Here is a 15,798-nt window from a genome sequence, read left to right as displayed (position 1 = left end):
TTCTATTGCAACAAAAATGGGTACTTAGCGCAATAAAACTAAGTTGTGGCAATATCGAGATCCTATTACCACGAACGAGAATTTTGTTGTAATATTGCATTTTATTGCAACAAAATATTGTTGTAGCATTAAATTTTGTTGCAATAGACCGAAATCCTTGTAGTGCCTCCTGTTCGACCCCGCCGTGTCTCTCAACTACGAGGTGTTCTTGCTCCCCGAGCCACATCCCAAGCCTTGGCGACCTGACCCGAGGACTCCAACACCACCGCCGTTCAACGTCGCGCGGCTCTTCGTGGACGGCGCGGATGAGTGGCCCGAGGTCGAGACGGACGACGATGGAGAGGACTGGACAGCAGACTCATCCGAAACAGTACCATGGAGTTGGAGCACTGCTTTTCGTGAGTACCGCGAGTTGAAGAACACGATGAAGCTTATGGAATGGCCGCCGCCCGTGTACGTGGTCCAAGTGTTCTCCTCCGTCACCGGACGGTGGGAAGACAGGGCCTTCGCGGCGCGGCCGGAACGGTAGCGGACATGTGGCCTCATCAACTAACAACTGACTTCGAACCGAGCCTCGGGCCACGCCGGCTGTACGGCATCTACTCGCAGCAATCACTATACGTACATTGTCACAATGGTTTCATCACCAGGTACGTTTATCCAAATCATCGTTTCTGTAGGTATTTCTGTCCTCCCTAGCTATACAACCTAAAATGTTTTGCAGGTTCACGCTACGGACCGGAAAATATCTTGTGATCCAAACCCCTAAAGTTGTTGGCAACTATAGTCGGTCGAAACTTCCAAGGCCATACCTGTTGAAATCGGAGGGCGGGCTTTACTATATCACGATTGACTACACCATGAAGCTCGACGTATGGTTACTAGACGAATCAATATCCCATAAAAGACCGGTGTGGGAGAAGAAGTATAATGTAAACCTTGGACCACCTATTTCTCAACATCTAGCACTGCACCCGGATGTAATCCGTGAAGAGATTGAAAAGTCTTGGATCCTAGACCATGACAAAGCTGTAGGATAACGTTGCATAGAAAACAAAAAATTTCCTACCGCGAACACGCAATCCAAGCCAAGATGCAATCTAGAAGATGGTAGCAACGAGGGGATTATCGAGTCTCACCCTTGAAGAGATTCCAAAGCCTACAAGATGAGGCTCTTATTGCTGCGGTAGACGTTCACTTGCCGCTTGCAAAAGCGCGTAGAAGATCTTGATCACGGCGCCACGAACGGGCAGCACCTCCGTACTCGGTCACACGTTCGGTTGTTGATGAAGACGACGTCCACCTCCCGTTCCAGCGGGCAGCGGAAGTAGTAGCTCCTCTTGAATCCGACAGCACGACGGCGTGGTGTCGGTGGTGGTGGAGAAATCCGGCGGAGCTTCGCTAAGCGTGCGGGATGTGGTGGAGGAGAGAGAGCCGCTAGGGTTTGGGAGAGGGGGCGCCGGCCTCAAGGGGTGCGGCCACCTTGGTAGTTGTTGGGGTGGCCGGCCCCCTCCCCTTGTCCCTCATTATATAGGTGGAAGCCCCAAGTGTTGGACTACAAGTCTCCGAATAAGACCCGAACCCAAAACCTTCCATGTGATAGGGAAACCTACCCAAGGTGGGAATCCCACTTGGGGTGGGATTCCCCCCTTCCATGTGGGGGGGTGGCCGGCCCCCATAGGGGGAGTCCACTTGGGACTCCTCCCCCTCTAGGGTTGGCCCGCCATGGAGGTGGAGTCCCTCCGGGACTCCACCTTCCTTGGTGGTTTCTTCCGGACTTTTCTAGAACCTTCTAGAACCTTCCGGATCATTTTAAATCTCATAAAATGACTTCCTATATATGAATCTTATTCTCCGGACCATTCCGGAACTCCTCGTGATGTCCGGGATCTCATCCGGGACTCCGAACAAATATTCGAACTCCATTCCATATTCAAGTTCTACTATTTTAACATCCAACTTTAAGTGTGTCACCCTACGGTTCGCGAACTATGCGGACATGGTTGAGTACTCACTCCGACCATTAACCAATAGCGGGATCTGGAGATCCATAATGGCTCCCACATATTCAACGATGACTTTAGTGATCGAATGAACCATTCACATACGATACCAATTCCCTTTGTCACGCGATATTTTACTTGTCCGAGGTTTGATCATCGGTATCACTCTATACCTTGTTCAACCTCGTTTCCTGACAAGTACTCTTTACTCGTACCGTGGTATGTGGTCTTTTATGAACTCATTCATATGCTTGCAAGACATTAGACGACATTCCACCGAGAGGGCCCAGAGTATATCTATCCGTCATCGGGATGGACAAATCCCACTGTTGATCCATATGCCTCAACTCATACTTTCCGGATACTTAATCCCACCTTTATAACCACCCATTTACGCAGTGGCGTTTGATGTAATCAAAGTACCTTTCCGGTATAAGTGATTTATATGATCTCATGGTCATAAGGACTAGGTAACTATGTATCGAAAGCTTATAGCAAATAACTTAATGACGTGATCTTATGCTACGCTTAATTGGGTGTGTCCATTACATCATTCATATAATGATATAACCTTGTTATTAATAACATCCAATGTTCATGATTATGAAACTAATCATCCATTAATCAACAAGCTAGTTAAGAGGCATACTAGGGACTCTTTGTTGTTTACATATCACACATGTATCAATGTTTCGGTTAATACAATTATAGCATGGTATATAAACATTTATCATAAACATAAAGATATATAATAACCATTTATTATTGCCTCTTGGGCATATCTCCAGCAGTCTCCCACTTGCACTAGAGTCAATAATCTAGATTTCATTGTAAGGTACGTAACACCCATGGCATTCTGGTGTTGGTCATGCTCTGCCCTAGGGAGAGCTTTAGTCAACGGATCTGACATGTATTTTGCAATTCATTTGCGTCTTAACGCATCACTCATCAGCATTAAATATGTTTGGTCTTCTGGTGGAACCTTAATTCCGCGGTCTGAAATATGTCACCAATATTGTCATACACAATATAGCTTCAAAGTTCTGACTCTGTCGGAACTACACCAAGTTCTCAAAGAAACTCTTGACTTTAACATCCTTTGTCATTGTCAAAACAATGACATACTCTGCCTTATTTTCCTCATCTTTTGCGACGACCTTATTGATTTCCCAGTTCTGATCAAGTTCATAATTATCCTAGTGAATGTTTTCAGAGGCTCAGAGCTCTATGTTATCCCGTTCAGATGGTTTTCGTATTGCATTGGCTGAAGTTGATTTACCTGACTAGGAATTACACACATCATGGCCGTAGAAAAACTACTAGGCAGAAGTTACACATTTGTCGTTTGGCGGCAAAATTAAACATCAGTAACAGCAGGGTAAGCAAAATCAAGGGTCCATGAATAATTTCACCATATCAATACGCTGCAGAGAATTGGAACATGGCAAATCAGCACCAATCGACTGTCTAGTGCATGATACACGGCGTTCGACAGATCGACACTATCATACTACTAACATCAGAAAACGAAGCATAGGTCGGGTTGTGGATCGAGCAGATACCTACGCAAAAGAAGATCGAGGAGATACTAGTAACATACAACTAACTTCAGAGGTACAAGGTAACGGTGACACTGCCGAGAGAGAGCATCCTGTTGGAATGTCGCCGCCGTTAAGCAAGAGCAACACTAATTTAAATCTATAAATAGTAAAAATGCTTAGTTCTTGATTAAGTTAGCGCGCTATGATTGTAATAAATACGTTATCTTTAAAAAACAAATTAAATAGAGAAAGAGGATTTCCATTGGGAAGACTATCAATTTGATAAAGCTAACCTCAACATCACGGTGGGATCGTAGATGTAGGCACTCGTCTGCGCGAGAGGCTAAGATGAAGGGAAGCTCACGACATGAAGTCGTCCATGAAAATAAAACTGAATGAAAGAGTACCGTAACGGAGTATGATGTCTCTTAATCTCTCAAATTGTGGCGGGACTTGCAGCAATAGAGGTACAATATGCTATTTTACGACCAATCAATGAGCATATACGTGGATTGCCAAAAAAACTAATATTATTTGGTAGCTCGCTAGCCGCGCCGTCGCCAAGCGTCGCGAATATTCACGCGAGCGCACGCGCTATTCAGTGTGTTGCATGTCCTTATACTACTATCTATGAGCCACACAAAATGCCCCCTTATAATCTGGTCTCCACTTCTCTAGACTAGCAAGGTGGGACTAAATATTGCAAATGCTTCTACAGCCAAACAAGCTATGCTACCGTGGTTTTGGTATTGGACCGTGCTCACTTGGGCCAAGCTACTTTTGTCTCTGCTGGCCTGGGATTTGAGTTGTTTCCGCTGGATTTGTTTATTTTGGTGCCATGGTTCATGCTTGATGGCGGGATTGAAGATTTTTGTGGTACATGTTACCCGGGTCAACGTTTGACTATCAGTACTGCTAATTTAGAGGTCCATAATTAATTACAAATGAGATTGATTAGTTGATTTGAACCTTTCCCTCAAAAGAAAAGTTGATTTGCACCTATTACACGTTGTGATTGCTAGTGGCGGGCCCAGCTGGGTGTATGACCCCAGGCATGGCCTATGTACAGCGACGCCGGCCGGAGTTTCCCGAGCTAAACATCACGATTAATTCATATGCAGTAACCCAGTGCCGGGCGGCTGTGCCAGATTGCTGGGAGCTGGCTCCGTCGTCCATGGTGATCGCTGCATGGTTGTTAGATAGTTAGCTAACAGTCCTAAATTGATTTGCAAGAAAGTACATATTTAAGGAGCACCGGCTTATTAGCAAAAAGCTAGTTAGTTTAAGTGCCTAATTTTGTTTGGCTTATTAGCAACACTAGTTCGAACATGCCAAGAACACTAAAAATGATTAGTTCTTGATTAATTAAGTAAAAAATAGCTAACCGGGACCGGCTATCTAAAGCTAGCTAGTAGATGCTTTATCAACCTACTCTATGACATAATTCTCATTAGTTCATGGATTCGATACCACTTTTTTACTTCATTAATCAAGAACTAAGCATTTTTAGTGTTCATGGCAGATATAAATTAGTTTACTTCATTATATCTGCCATGAACACTAAAAATGCTTAGTTCTTGATTAATGAAGTAAAAAAGGTTTGTGCAAAACTAATGAGAATTATGTCCAAGTACTGGTAGGTAGGATGACTGGATAAAAGATGTTAACATTGACAGGCATGGGAAAGCATGTCTTCTAGGAGTAATGGGATTATGTGGCGGAAATGGTGAAGAGGAAGGAGCTTGATCGACACTGTACGCGCGACCGAGTACGGAAGTGCTGCCGGATTGCAGCACTGGGGATGATCGTCTACACCAACAACGAGATCTAATCTCGTAGGCTTTGGAAATCTTCGAGGGTTAGTCTCATATCAATCTCGTTGCTTCGATCTTGTAGATTAGATCTTGGGTGTTCCATAGATTAGATCTTGGATTTATTCGTCTTGCGGTAGGAATTTTTTTTTTCTATGCTACGAACCCCTTCAGTGGTATCAGAGCCATGTCTATGCATAGATCTGTTGCACGAGTAGAACACAATGGTTTTGTGGGCGTTGATGCTTTTGTTGCTTTAGTTTGTGTACTTTGCATCTTGCGGGATGGTGGGATGAAGCGGCCCGGGCTAACTTTACATGACCGCGTCTCATGAGACTTGCTCCACGCTTGACATGCAACTTGTATTGCATAAGTGGCTTTGCGGGTGTCTGTCTCTCCCACCATAGTGAAGATCCAATTTACTCTTTCTATTGACAACACTAGTATCACCGTTGTGGTTCATGTTCGTAGGTAGATTGGATCTTACTCGAAAACCCTAAACCACGTAAAATATGCAAACCAAATTAGAGGCGTCTAACTTGTTTTGCAGGGTTTGGTGATGTGATATGGCCATGATGTGATGATGATTATATTTGATGTATGAGATGTTCATTATTGTATTATGGCAACCGGTAGGAGCCTAATGGTTGTCTTTAAATTTGTTAAGACCTGCGTGTCTATTCATCTTGTAATAGCCTTATTTCAAGTAGTTGTTATAGTAGCTATAAGTGATGGACAACCATGAAGCGGCGCCATGGACCTTGGTGCAATGCTGGTGATGATGGAGATCATGCTCATGTGCTTTGGAGATGGAGATCAAAAGCACAAGAAGAAAGGCCATATCATATCACATATTATGAATTGCATGTGATGTTAATCCTTTATGCATCTTATCTTGCTTAGATCGCGACGGTAGCATTATAAGATGATCCCTCACATTAATATCAAGATAATAAAGTGTTCTCCCCTCGTATGCACCGTTGCTACAGTTCGTCGTCTCGAAGCATCTCGTGATGATCGGATGTGATAGATTCTACGTTCACATACAACGGGTGTAAGCCATGTTGCAAGAGTATAGCTTGCCTTGATTGGTGTAGTGATCAAAGTTCTCTTCTTCCTCTTGGTAGAATACCTCCTCCTCCGGGTAGTCCTCGGTACTAGCGTATATAAACGGATACGAGGTATACAATCACCAAACAAGTCTTAAGGCTATACTAAGCACACAAATGGCTCACACAAGCTATTCTAGCATCCCAACATTATTCACATGTTAGTTGACCTTGTTTTCTTTTTAAGAAAAATAATTTCCTCTCATTGAAATAATTATTAGGGTTGCTATTTATGTTCTTTGAGAAATAATTTCCTCTCATTGAATCTTGTTAAGATTTAATTTCCTCAAATAATAAGGTATGAACACATGTTGACCAAGGTCAACACTTCATATTTATCATGCAAAATATGTTGTTGCCACCCGGTGGCAATGCCCCCCCACTGGTTGCCGTCCGATCCAGCTTAGAGATTCTCACTCACTATCACATGTCATGCTACTAATTACCTAGACAATCTGCAAACCTGCTGCCCAGACTGTAGCTATGGCAGTGTTAACATCCACCCCAAGCAGGAAATGATCAGAGAGTGGCAGGTATGTCCAGCGGTGGACTGGGTAGTCAAAGTCTATCACTATGTTTGCGAGCATGTGGTCAGCTACACAGGAACAGTAAGATACCTGATTCATGCATGCATGAATCGTGTGTAGTAATGATTAACTGCCAACATGTATTGATAGATAGTGCATGGTAATATCCAACAAACAAAATATTCGTACGTTGGGAAGCTAGCAGCAAAATCCAGCAACTTATCTGCTTAGCTTCTACCTGAGCTGTCTCGGGACTTTGTCTAGCTCTGTGCATGTCTTGCTGTATTAAATCGAGCCAACTTTGCAAATTCGTAGTTCACGTTAGGAAGTATAGAACATGTTGCATCCTTCAATCGGACCTACGCCAACAGACCTGTAGCTCCGCTCTGCGGCGCTGTCCGTCGACTCCGGCCGGACGGATGTCTTCAATCTGGGACGAGCTAGCAAAGGGCAGCGGCTGCTTCTGCTCTGCGTCGTGTATTGTTTGAGAGTGACACGCATCATCACTCCCACATCTCGCGCCAAAAAAACTGTACACTGGCGGCTCTGAAAAAGAAACAGCTTGTTTTCATGCTTACTAGTGATCAATTCTATAAATTTTACCCGGATGTTTCGGTCAAATATATATAGGTCCATGCTGACCAGTGTTTTAGTGTGCTCATGCATGCAACGGCAGATGCTCCCATGTGGGAAAGAGGGGCCAGCTTGCTTGTTGCTGCACCTCTGCACCCTGCATGCTGCATATCAACGTGAAATTAGGAGCAAATTAGGTTTGCATGCGATCATAAATGCGATCTAGACAGGGTTAGTCACTGTAGAACGAATCTCAAGCATAACATCGGACGGTAGCCAGCGGGGGGGCATTGCCACCGGGTGGCAACAAATCCACACTCATTTATCATTTGGGAAAATGATTTAAATGAGGTACTACACCTCATGCAATTTAAATCCTACTTCGATTTAATATTCTCAAGTAAGCAATGATGAGACCCTGCAACTAAGGTCATCACCTTACTTCACATTACTTGGAAAGATGATTTAAATGAGATGCTACATCTCATATATTTGAAATTAAAAAATTGAAATGGTTTAAATGAGCTAGAAATGAATACATAGCCATTATTTGAATCTAGCTCATGATCATATGAAGCAAACATGTTATATTTTTACATAATCAATTAGACAATATGAAATGTGATTTATGAGAGTTGGAATCAACTCAAAATCATTTATTGTTGTTTTTTAATAATTGTTTGAAATTTGAAAAGTTCCTGCCTTGTCATTTTTGCTATATTAATCCTACAACAGATCTAGGGTTGAAACTAGTGTGATTGGTTAGAGATTTTCATAAGCTTTCCAACAATACCAATTTCTTAAAATTTGGCTTAGTGGATTTGGTTTTATGCTATTTTGAATTTGACAGCAGTATGGAGTTTTAGGTTAAATTGATTTTAAACAATTTCAAACAAAATGGGCGCGCGGGAAACCTACTGGGCCGGCCCAGCTATGCTTCAGCGCTGAGCGGGCCGCCTAACAGCGGACCCCACGCGTCATTGGGTTTTTAACACCGAAACGGTATGCAGCGATGTGAGCCGTCGGATTAAAAGAGGATCGCACGGCCGTGGGTCGCCACCTTCCTCAACAGGGCTCGCCGGAGAGAAAACCCTACTGGCGGCAGCGGGGTCGCGATGGGGAGCTTACCGGCGTCTAGCGAGGTTGGCGAGGCAGGCAATCGGCGGCGGAGACGACGGCGAGTTGAGGGAGGGTCGCGACGGCTCCAGGGGTTCTCCGGATCGTTGGCTCGATGCCGTGGCTGCTGCGGGCTATTCCGGTGAAATTCCGGCGACTGAGGGCTCAATCGAGGAGGGGAAGTGATCGTGGAGGACTAGAGGTGAGAGGGGAGCAAGTTTGTGTGAAGAATGGAGGCCGGGGCGCTCTCCTTTTATAGCGGCGAGAGGTGTCCGAGGGGCGCGGAGCAGGTCGATGGTGGCGACAGCGTTTCTGGGCGGTGAAGGGGCAAGGGATGGGCGCATCGTGTTGGCGACGTCAAGGTGGTCACGACGCGCATCATGGTGCAGCAGGAGGTGGACGGGAGTAGGCAGGCGACGTCGATGTCTGTGTGTGTACCGGCGGAAAGGACGGTGACGATGGCGACGGTGACCGGGCCTAGGAGCGAGAGAGAGCTTGTCTAGGAGGGAGCTGGGGTGTGCGCGTGCGAGAGGAGAAGGTGAGGGAAGCGTTGACGCGATGGGGCGAGCGTGCGCACTGGCGCGTCCAGTGCGTGACCTGGCGCGCTCTGGCATGGCCTGGGCGTCGTGGGCGCGTCTGGGTGCGTGTTGTTCTGGCCAGTGCCGACGTCTCCTGTGTCCTTGGCGTGTACCAGCGTGATCAGTGAGGTAAGGGCGATCCAGTAGACATGGTGAGCGTGACCAGAGAGGGCAGGTGCAATGGAGTGGCATGGTGATGATCATGGTGGCCGGCATGGTCAAATTTTGATCATAATCATCATGGTACTGTGGTACCATAGCTTGGCAGTGTCTACTGGGGGTGAGAGGAAGTCAATGATGACAAGAGTAAGGCTGGTTTAGTCTAAAACCTAGTGGGTATAAGCATGTATGATCAAAATCAAATAGTGCTCAGAAGGTGTTTGTGAAAATGGCCGAAAGAGAAAAATATTTGAATTTTGCAATTCTTTTTGGTGGAATTGATTCAAATAATATTTGAGACACAATGGTGGTGGTGGTGTGTAAAATGAGGTTGATTTGCAAAAATCCAAATGTGGCATAATCTTGAATCTGTTTGAATGTCACCACTTTGCATCCTTATATTAAGGAATTGGGAAAGAATGAGTCAAGGAGGTCAAAATCAAAATTGTTCACCTTGATGAGGTCTTGGATGAGGTGTAAAGACTTGAGAATGTTTAGTTTAGAAATCTCTTAATACAAGGGCTCAAAGATGGTAAGATGTTAAAAGTGTCACATATGACCTTTATCATATGTGACTTGGTTTTTGATTTTCTCTTTATTTGATTTGCATTTCTTTGATTCAAAAGTGATTACTATTAGTAGCCTCATATGTGTATTTCTTGTTTTTATTTTATTTTCTTTTTCTTTGACCAAATGTCCTTGTTTGGTGTTCATGGAGTGTTAGATTAAGTTTAGATATGGGTTCAAACCATTTTGGTAAAGTAAAGATGACATGATTCATTATTTGCAAAAATGGCTATTTGCTCTCATATGTTTTTTCTTTTATTTTGTTTCCTTTTTATTTTATTACTTTTTGCCCTCAAAGAGCAAGGTTTAGGGTTTTAGTTTCATGTCCAACACTTCAACAAACAATCATGGCAAAGATCACATCCTACATGCTTGAATACTATGCATATTAAGTGGGACAATAAAAATTTTTGTTCCCTCTAATTTTTGGAAAAAGGAAATTCATTTTTCTTCTTTGTTTGAAAAATTGGAATGTTACACGCTCTAACCACCCAAACATCGTACCGCCTAGATACTACTCATGGTCGTCAACCCGCTGATTGAAGGCTATGAGTTCAGAAATTGCGTAATTGATGGATGGAGCAACTTTAACATCATGTACATTGAAACTCGTCAGAAGTTAGGCCAGGCAGAAACTCAGCTTAAGCACATCAAGACCATTTTGTACGATGTGATGCTTGGCTGACAAGCCAACTCGTTCGGTTGTAGCCTTGCGAGTCGTGTACGTGTGAGGTCATGATAGAACGCTGGTTGAAATTTTAGAGGCACTGGCGTGTCGTGAAGCGGTAGCACCTGCCCACGATTTTTCAGTGACTGGAATTTATGTGTGATTACAAGCTTGGAGCAAGGATCAATGGGCGTTTGCGCACACATGCTATTCAGGAGATCATGAAGTGCATGCGAGATTTTGAGGAGCTAGCTATCCTTCCACCATGAGAGAATGTTTTCAAACAAAGAGGTTCACATAGGCTAGCTAGTAGTGTCGTGCTCCATGAGGAGGGCTAAGATCAGTGTGGTGCTGCCTAACCACGTTTATATCCATATCTTTATGGAAGGCGGTTTCACCCAGAAAAAATCTTTTACAACGGTAGTTTCGGTGCTCCCCTTCTGCATGAGCCAATCAGAGAAGGTCGTGATGTCAATGGAATGAAATGATGGAAACAGGGACAACAAAGGATTTCACGGTCGAGTTGGAAATTCCCATCAAGTCTCTTTTTTTTCAACATGGGTGGATCCTTTGGGAGCTAGAAGTTTCATTCAATTGTGGAACAAAATAACAAGGATGACTGCATGAAATAAAGAAATTACAAACCAGTCCAAACTATTTGCACTAAGGACCCTAAAAAATAAAAGTGAAAATATGATCGGGTCCAGCTCTTGTGCCACCGCTTCTTAGCAACGCGGCAAAACCAAGTACCACACCACCAGGGATCATACTGCTTGGGGTGACGCATCGGGGGCCTACTGAGGTGTTCCAGAGGGGGCCCCGACTTGGCACATCGGCCTCGAGGTTGATTTTGACCTTCAATCGCTGGCCGAAATAAACTGAAGCCGGCGAAGACAGAGGAACAATTGCCTTTCGACTATCTTGAAGAACCATCAAGACAGGGCTGTCATGTATGCGCTCATGGGAGCAGATTCTTCACTTCCCTGCGACCTATCTGGCCACCCACAGGCAGGCGGAAGGAAACATTCTTCATCCTCATCACCATGACGAGCGCAGAAGAAAGGCGGCCTTCTCCGACCTTGAGCCCGAGAGGCCTTGACATTCAGATCTAGATTGGGAGGCTGCACTTGAGTTTATTTTACTAGACCGCAGCCTACTCGCATCTTCCCATCTCCAGACGCGGCTCTGGCCATAGCAAGATGAAGCAGAACCACCAATCGCTATACGTGGCTTGGGCGCGTTGATGATTTAGACATACGTGACATAACACCATACTCCACAAAGGTCAACAACCCTAAAAATCTAGAGACGGGGTCCAACCTTCCCTCTCCTAGTCACTCCGGCTAGCAAGGCCGCATGAGGAGAGGGAGAGGGGAGCGGGATTGGGAGAGGCTCGAGGGGGCTGTGGAGAGAGACCGAGAGTAGGACGGGGGAAATTACTCGCGCCTTCCTCTGTAAGCTTATTGCCTGCTTATCTCTGCAAGCAAGATTTTGTTACCACGATCCGTGTCATCCTAATGCCAGCCAATAGCAGGGCGCTATACATACACGCTGATCCGTGTCACCACCGATCTTAGCCGTCCAGTCAATTAGATCTACAACCGCCAGCGGCAAATCGATCTAGCATATGTCGGTCCGTGCCTGCTAGGACGCCTATAAATACCCCGCTCGCTCGCACTTCTACCACAGAACAATATCCGTCTACCTCTTCGAGCGATCCATCGGTCTGATCAATATTCCCGAGGTGTGCAAGGCAGCAACCCTGAGAGAGGTAAACAAATCTCAACTGCTCTGATTCTTGCCATTGCAGTTTAGCCTTGTATTACTTGCTCGTCCGGCACTATTTTTCTTTGCTTATGTTGGTCGTCACTCTTGAACATGTATGCATAGTTTAGCCCATGCAGTACATTCTTTTTCTAGCTATAATTAATCGTTGATGATCCGATCTCCACTACTACTAAAACATACGAACTAACTAGGTTATTTGTATGTGATCATTTGCTGTGTATATTGGTTGCTGGGTTTGTCGCCGTTGGTCATATACGGGGGGCAATGGAGAAAGTAAACTTTCAAGTACCAACTTGAGAAAAATAGTTCCGCATTGGTATTTCAACAAAAGGCTACATTGAAATCTATGTATGGCATGTAAATAAATATTGTACTCCTATGACATATTGGTAGCCAAATTCTCAAAATAAAGCAATAAATTTTAGGCTATATATTGAGTAGTTATGTTTGCTTCATACCGTGTACTATAGCTTACAAGGTTTTGAATGACTATGTTACATTCTTTCTTTCTTTTTTTGATAATAAACTATTATTCATGAATTCACGATGAGTTCATTAGCAGGATGGCTCGAACTAAGTGCACGGCTCGCAAGTCCACCGGAGGAAAGGCTCCTACGAAGCACCTTAGGGCTTTCTATGTAATATTTCTCATTGTTTTTATCTTCTCTATTTATGTTATTACTATACAATAACTTTTGATGTCAGAGTTGTTTGTTGTAAACTACTTAACTTTGGGGTTCTCCACGATAGGCCTCCGCTCGTAAAACAGCTCCCGCAACTGGAGGAGTAAAGAAACCTCGTCGATATCGCCCTGGAACTGTTGCACTTCGGTATGAGAAACTCATGTAGTTTCAGCCTCTGAATTATTAATGCACCTTTGTTATGAGGTTCTAATATTTCATACATGTGCCTTGCAGTGAAATACGCAAATATCAGAAGGGAACCGAGCTGCTCATAAGGAAGCTACCTTTCCAGAGGCTGGTCAGGGAGATTGCTCAAGTTTTCAAGGTACGATTCCTGTTGATCATATGTAGTCCATGGGACTCGCTCTAGATGCATCCAAATCCAGCTCAAGCCCTTTGGAAAATATACATGTATCTTAATAGTATATGGTGTATGAAAACTAGCTTTAATACAATTTAACTAAGATAATAAACCAACTACGGAGTAATTATGTTTACAATGATTTACTTTGCCTTTTTTTCCTACTTCTACAGATTGATCTGCGTTTCCAGAGCCATGCGGTGCTTGCTTTGCAGGAGGCAGCAGAAGCATACCTTGTCGGGCTCTTTGAGGATACCAATCTGTGTGCTGTCCATGCGAAGCGTGTGACCATAATGTCCAAGGACGTTCATCTTGCTAGGAGAATCCGTGGCGAGAGGCTCTAAATAGTCTACTCAGATGGATCGTCCCCAACATGGATGCTACTATCTACATGATTCCTAGGTTCATGATGGACGGCGGACAACTACTTTGATTTGAACTATTATTTGTATTGAATAATCTTGATAAAACATCTTAGATCTAAAGTCTTTTCTTTTGAACTATCTATATAGACTATATATGGTGATGCATAGTATCTCTGCCGCAATATACATATATTTGTCTTTTACAGTACTTCTATGACTATGGTCGAACCATGTATATGGCTAATTATCATCTTGGATGAGATCAACCTTTGCATGCATCGGTCGAGAAAATTGCATGTTTAAGTTGCTTGGTTGGAGGCAAATTATTACCGTTTTTCTTAGAAAATTCAGGTTCTATAAACCGTTCAGGTCCTATCACGGATGTGCGCATCCTATGGCCGGGCAAATTTCCAGGGGTGGATCGGATGTGGTCTAGCTTAAAAAAATTGAGTGACAGAGGAAATAACCTCAGTTGAACAAACTGGATATTTTGGAACCTATATCGTCAGGTAAAGACTAGAGGCGCGTATGCAGAGTTCCATCTTCCAGCTGCTCTCCGCTATGACAGCTTGGCATCAGAAGACGATCAGGGGTGCAGTAAAATACATAGAATGTCTACCACCATAATTCTGTGTATGTGAATGAGTCATCAGAAGATGATCACTCAATCATAAACGCTAGATAAAACGAGAGAAGAGAACATACACATGAATCATGATAATCTAGATGCATGGTGTCTGGTGGGTTTAAGCTCAAAGTCGATGCCGCGATGGTTTGGTCGGAGCAAAAGTCACAATCAACGCCTGGAAACGAATGATGGCTCGGTCTCTTACCATAACTCCATAAGGACAAGAATCTGGGCATCCACGATCAGTTCACCAAGGTACTAGGTCGGCATCCTGCTGGTGCCATCGATTTCAAGAGGAATATAAAATCCTGCTAGTTCATGTTTTTTTTTTTTGCATAAACATAGTATTTTTTTGGTAAAATAGGAACTAAAAAAATTCAATATATGAAAATATATCTACGCCGAAAAGTTACATCCGAATTCACCAGGTTACCCGGTTAGCCAATTTTTAGATTCTCAAACTGCCAAAGGGAAGTATGAAAATTTTCAGGTTTTAGGTTTTGCAAAAAAAATTGTCATTTATTTATTCAAGATTATTATTACATCATTTTTTGTTTATTAAAAGAATTATTTAGAACTCAAATAATAAAGAAGTGTGGTATCGTGAACAATAGGTTAATACGATTGATCTGATACTAATATCAATAACATGCATGCGAGGCATTTGGAAGCGAGATAGAAGGAACTGAGAAATTAACCGTGCTACCACGGGCTTTAATTTAGTATCGATTTCGCAGTCGCGGTTGCAAAACCTGAACTGATGGTCCTTACCAATCGGGAGGGAATCCCCTTTTTCTACTAGTGATCGTCATAACAAGACGAGGAGATTTTAATCGGATTTATTGAAACTCCGGATGACGTTTCTTTTAGTAGACAACTAGGAAATTTGCCCGTGCGTTGCTACGGCACACTATAGCATGAGTGATCAGAAAAAACCTAAATAAATATATGAATGCTGAAGTAAAAATAATTTTCCCATGTGTACGTGCTAGATTTGAGAAATAGGTCGCCAAATATAAACTCGAAAACAATAGCTCACATATCCGCAAAATAAAATTGATTGCATACACGCTGCCCTTACATTTCTTATTTTTAGCAGTATAAACATGAAAAGTGGAAGAACCAAGTAATAACGCCAAAATATGGTTTGCCAATTCAAAACTTCTAGATGCTGATGGAAGATATGAATTCTATCATATTTAAAATTTTCGACATTGTAGATGAGATCTCGAATGGTAAAGGAACTTCTGACTGAATCTTACTACTATGTGGTTATGGACCTGGCACCATGTCTGAACTTTAATGCTAGTCTGGATAGAAAC

General features: G+C 43.4%; 1 protein-coding gene across 1 annotated transcript; it reads left to right on the top strand.

The window, feature by feature from the left end:
• Positions 1 to 12,351: 12,351 nt before the first annotated feature.
• On the top strand, positions 12,352 to 14,056 carry LOC127341294 (histone H3.3). The gene is made up of 5 exons (XM_071826931.1): positions 12,352 to 12,420; positions 13,002 to 13,077; positions 13,190 to 13,269; positions 13,357 to 13,447; positions 13,657 to 14,056. The coding sequence occupies exons 2-5, from the start codon at positions 13,003 to 13,005 to the stop codon at positions 13,825 to 13,827; spliced, it is 417 nt and encodes a 138-aa protein (XP_071683032.1). The 5' UTR covers positions 12,352 to 12,420; position 13,002; the 3' UTR covers positions 13,828 to 14,056.
• Positions 14,057 to 15,798: the final 1,742 nt, after the last annotated feature.

This window comes from Lolium perenne, chromosome 3 (assembly GCF_019359855.2).
Source record: "Lolium perenne isolate Kyuss_39 chromosome 3, Kyuss_2.0, whole genome shotgun sequence".
In the NCBI taxonomy this organism is placed as follows: domain Eukaryota; kingdom Viridiplantae; phylum Streptophyta; class Magnoliopsida; order Poales; family Poaceae; genus Lolium; species Lolium perenne.
This window is presented reverse-complemented; position numbering and strand designations above follow the sequence as displayed.

Excerpts from the sequence above, each read along its gene's own strand:
- LOC127341294 (XM_071826931.1), top strand. The coding sequence starts at position 13,003 with ATGGCTCGAACTAAGTGCACGGCTCGCAAGTCCACCGGAGGAAAGGCT. Across the intron at positions 13,078-13,189 it reads AGCACCTTAGGGCTTTCTAT|GCCTCCGCTCGTAAAACAGC; the intron begins GTAATATTTCTC and ends TCTCCACGATAG. Across the intron at positions 13,448-13,656 it reads AGATTGCTCAAGTTTTCAAG|ATTGATCTGCGTTTCCAGAG; the intron begins GTACGATTCCTG and ends CTACTTCTACAG.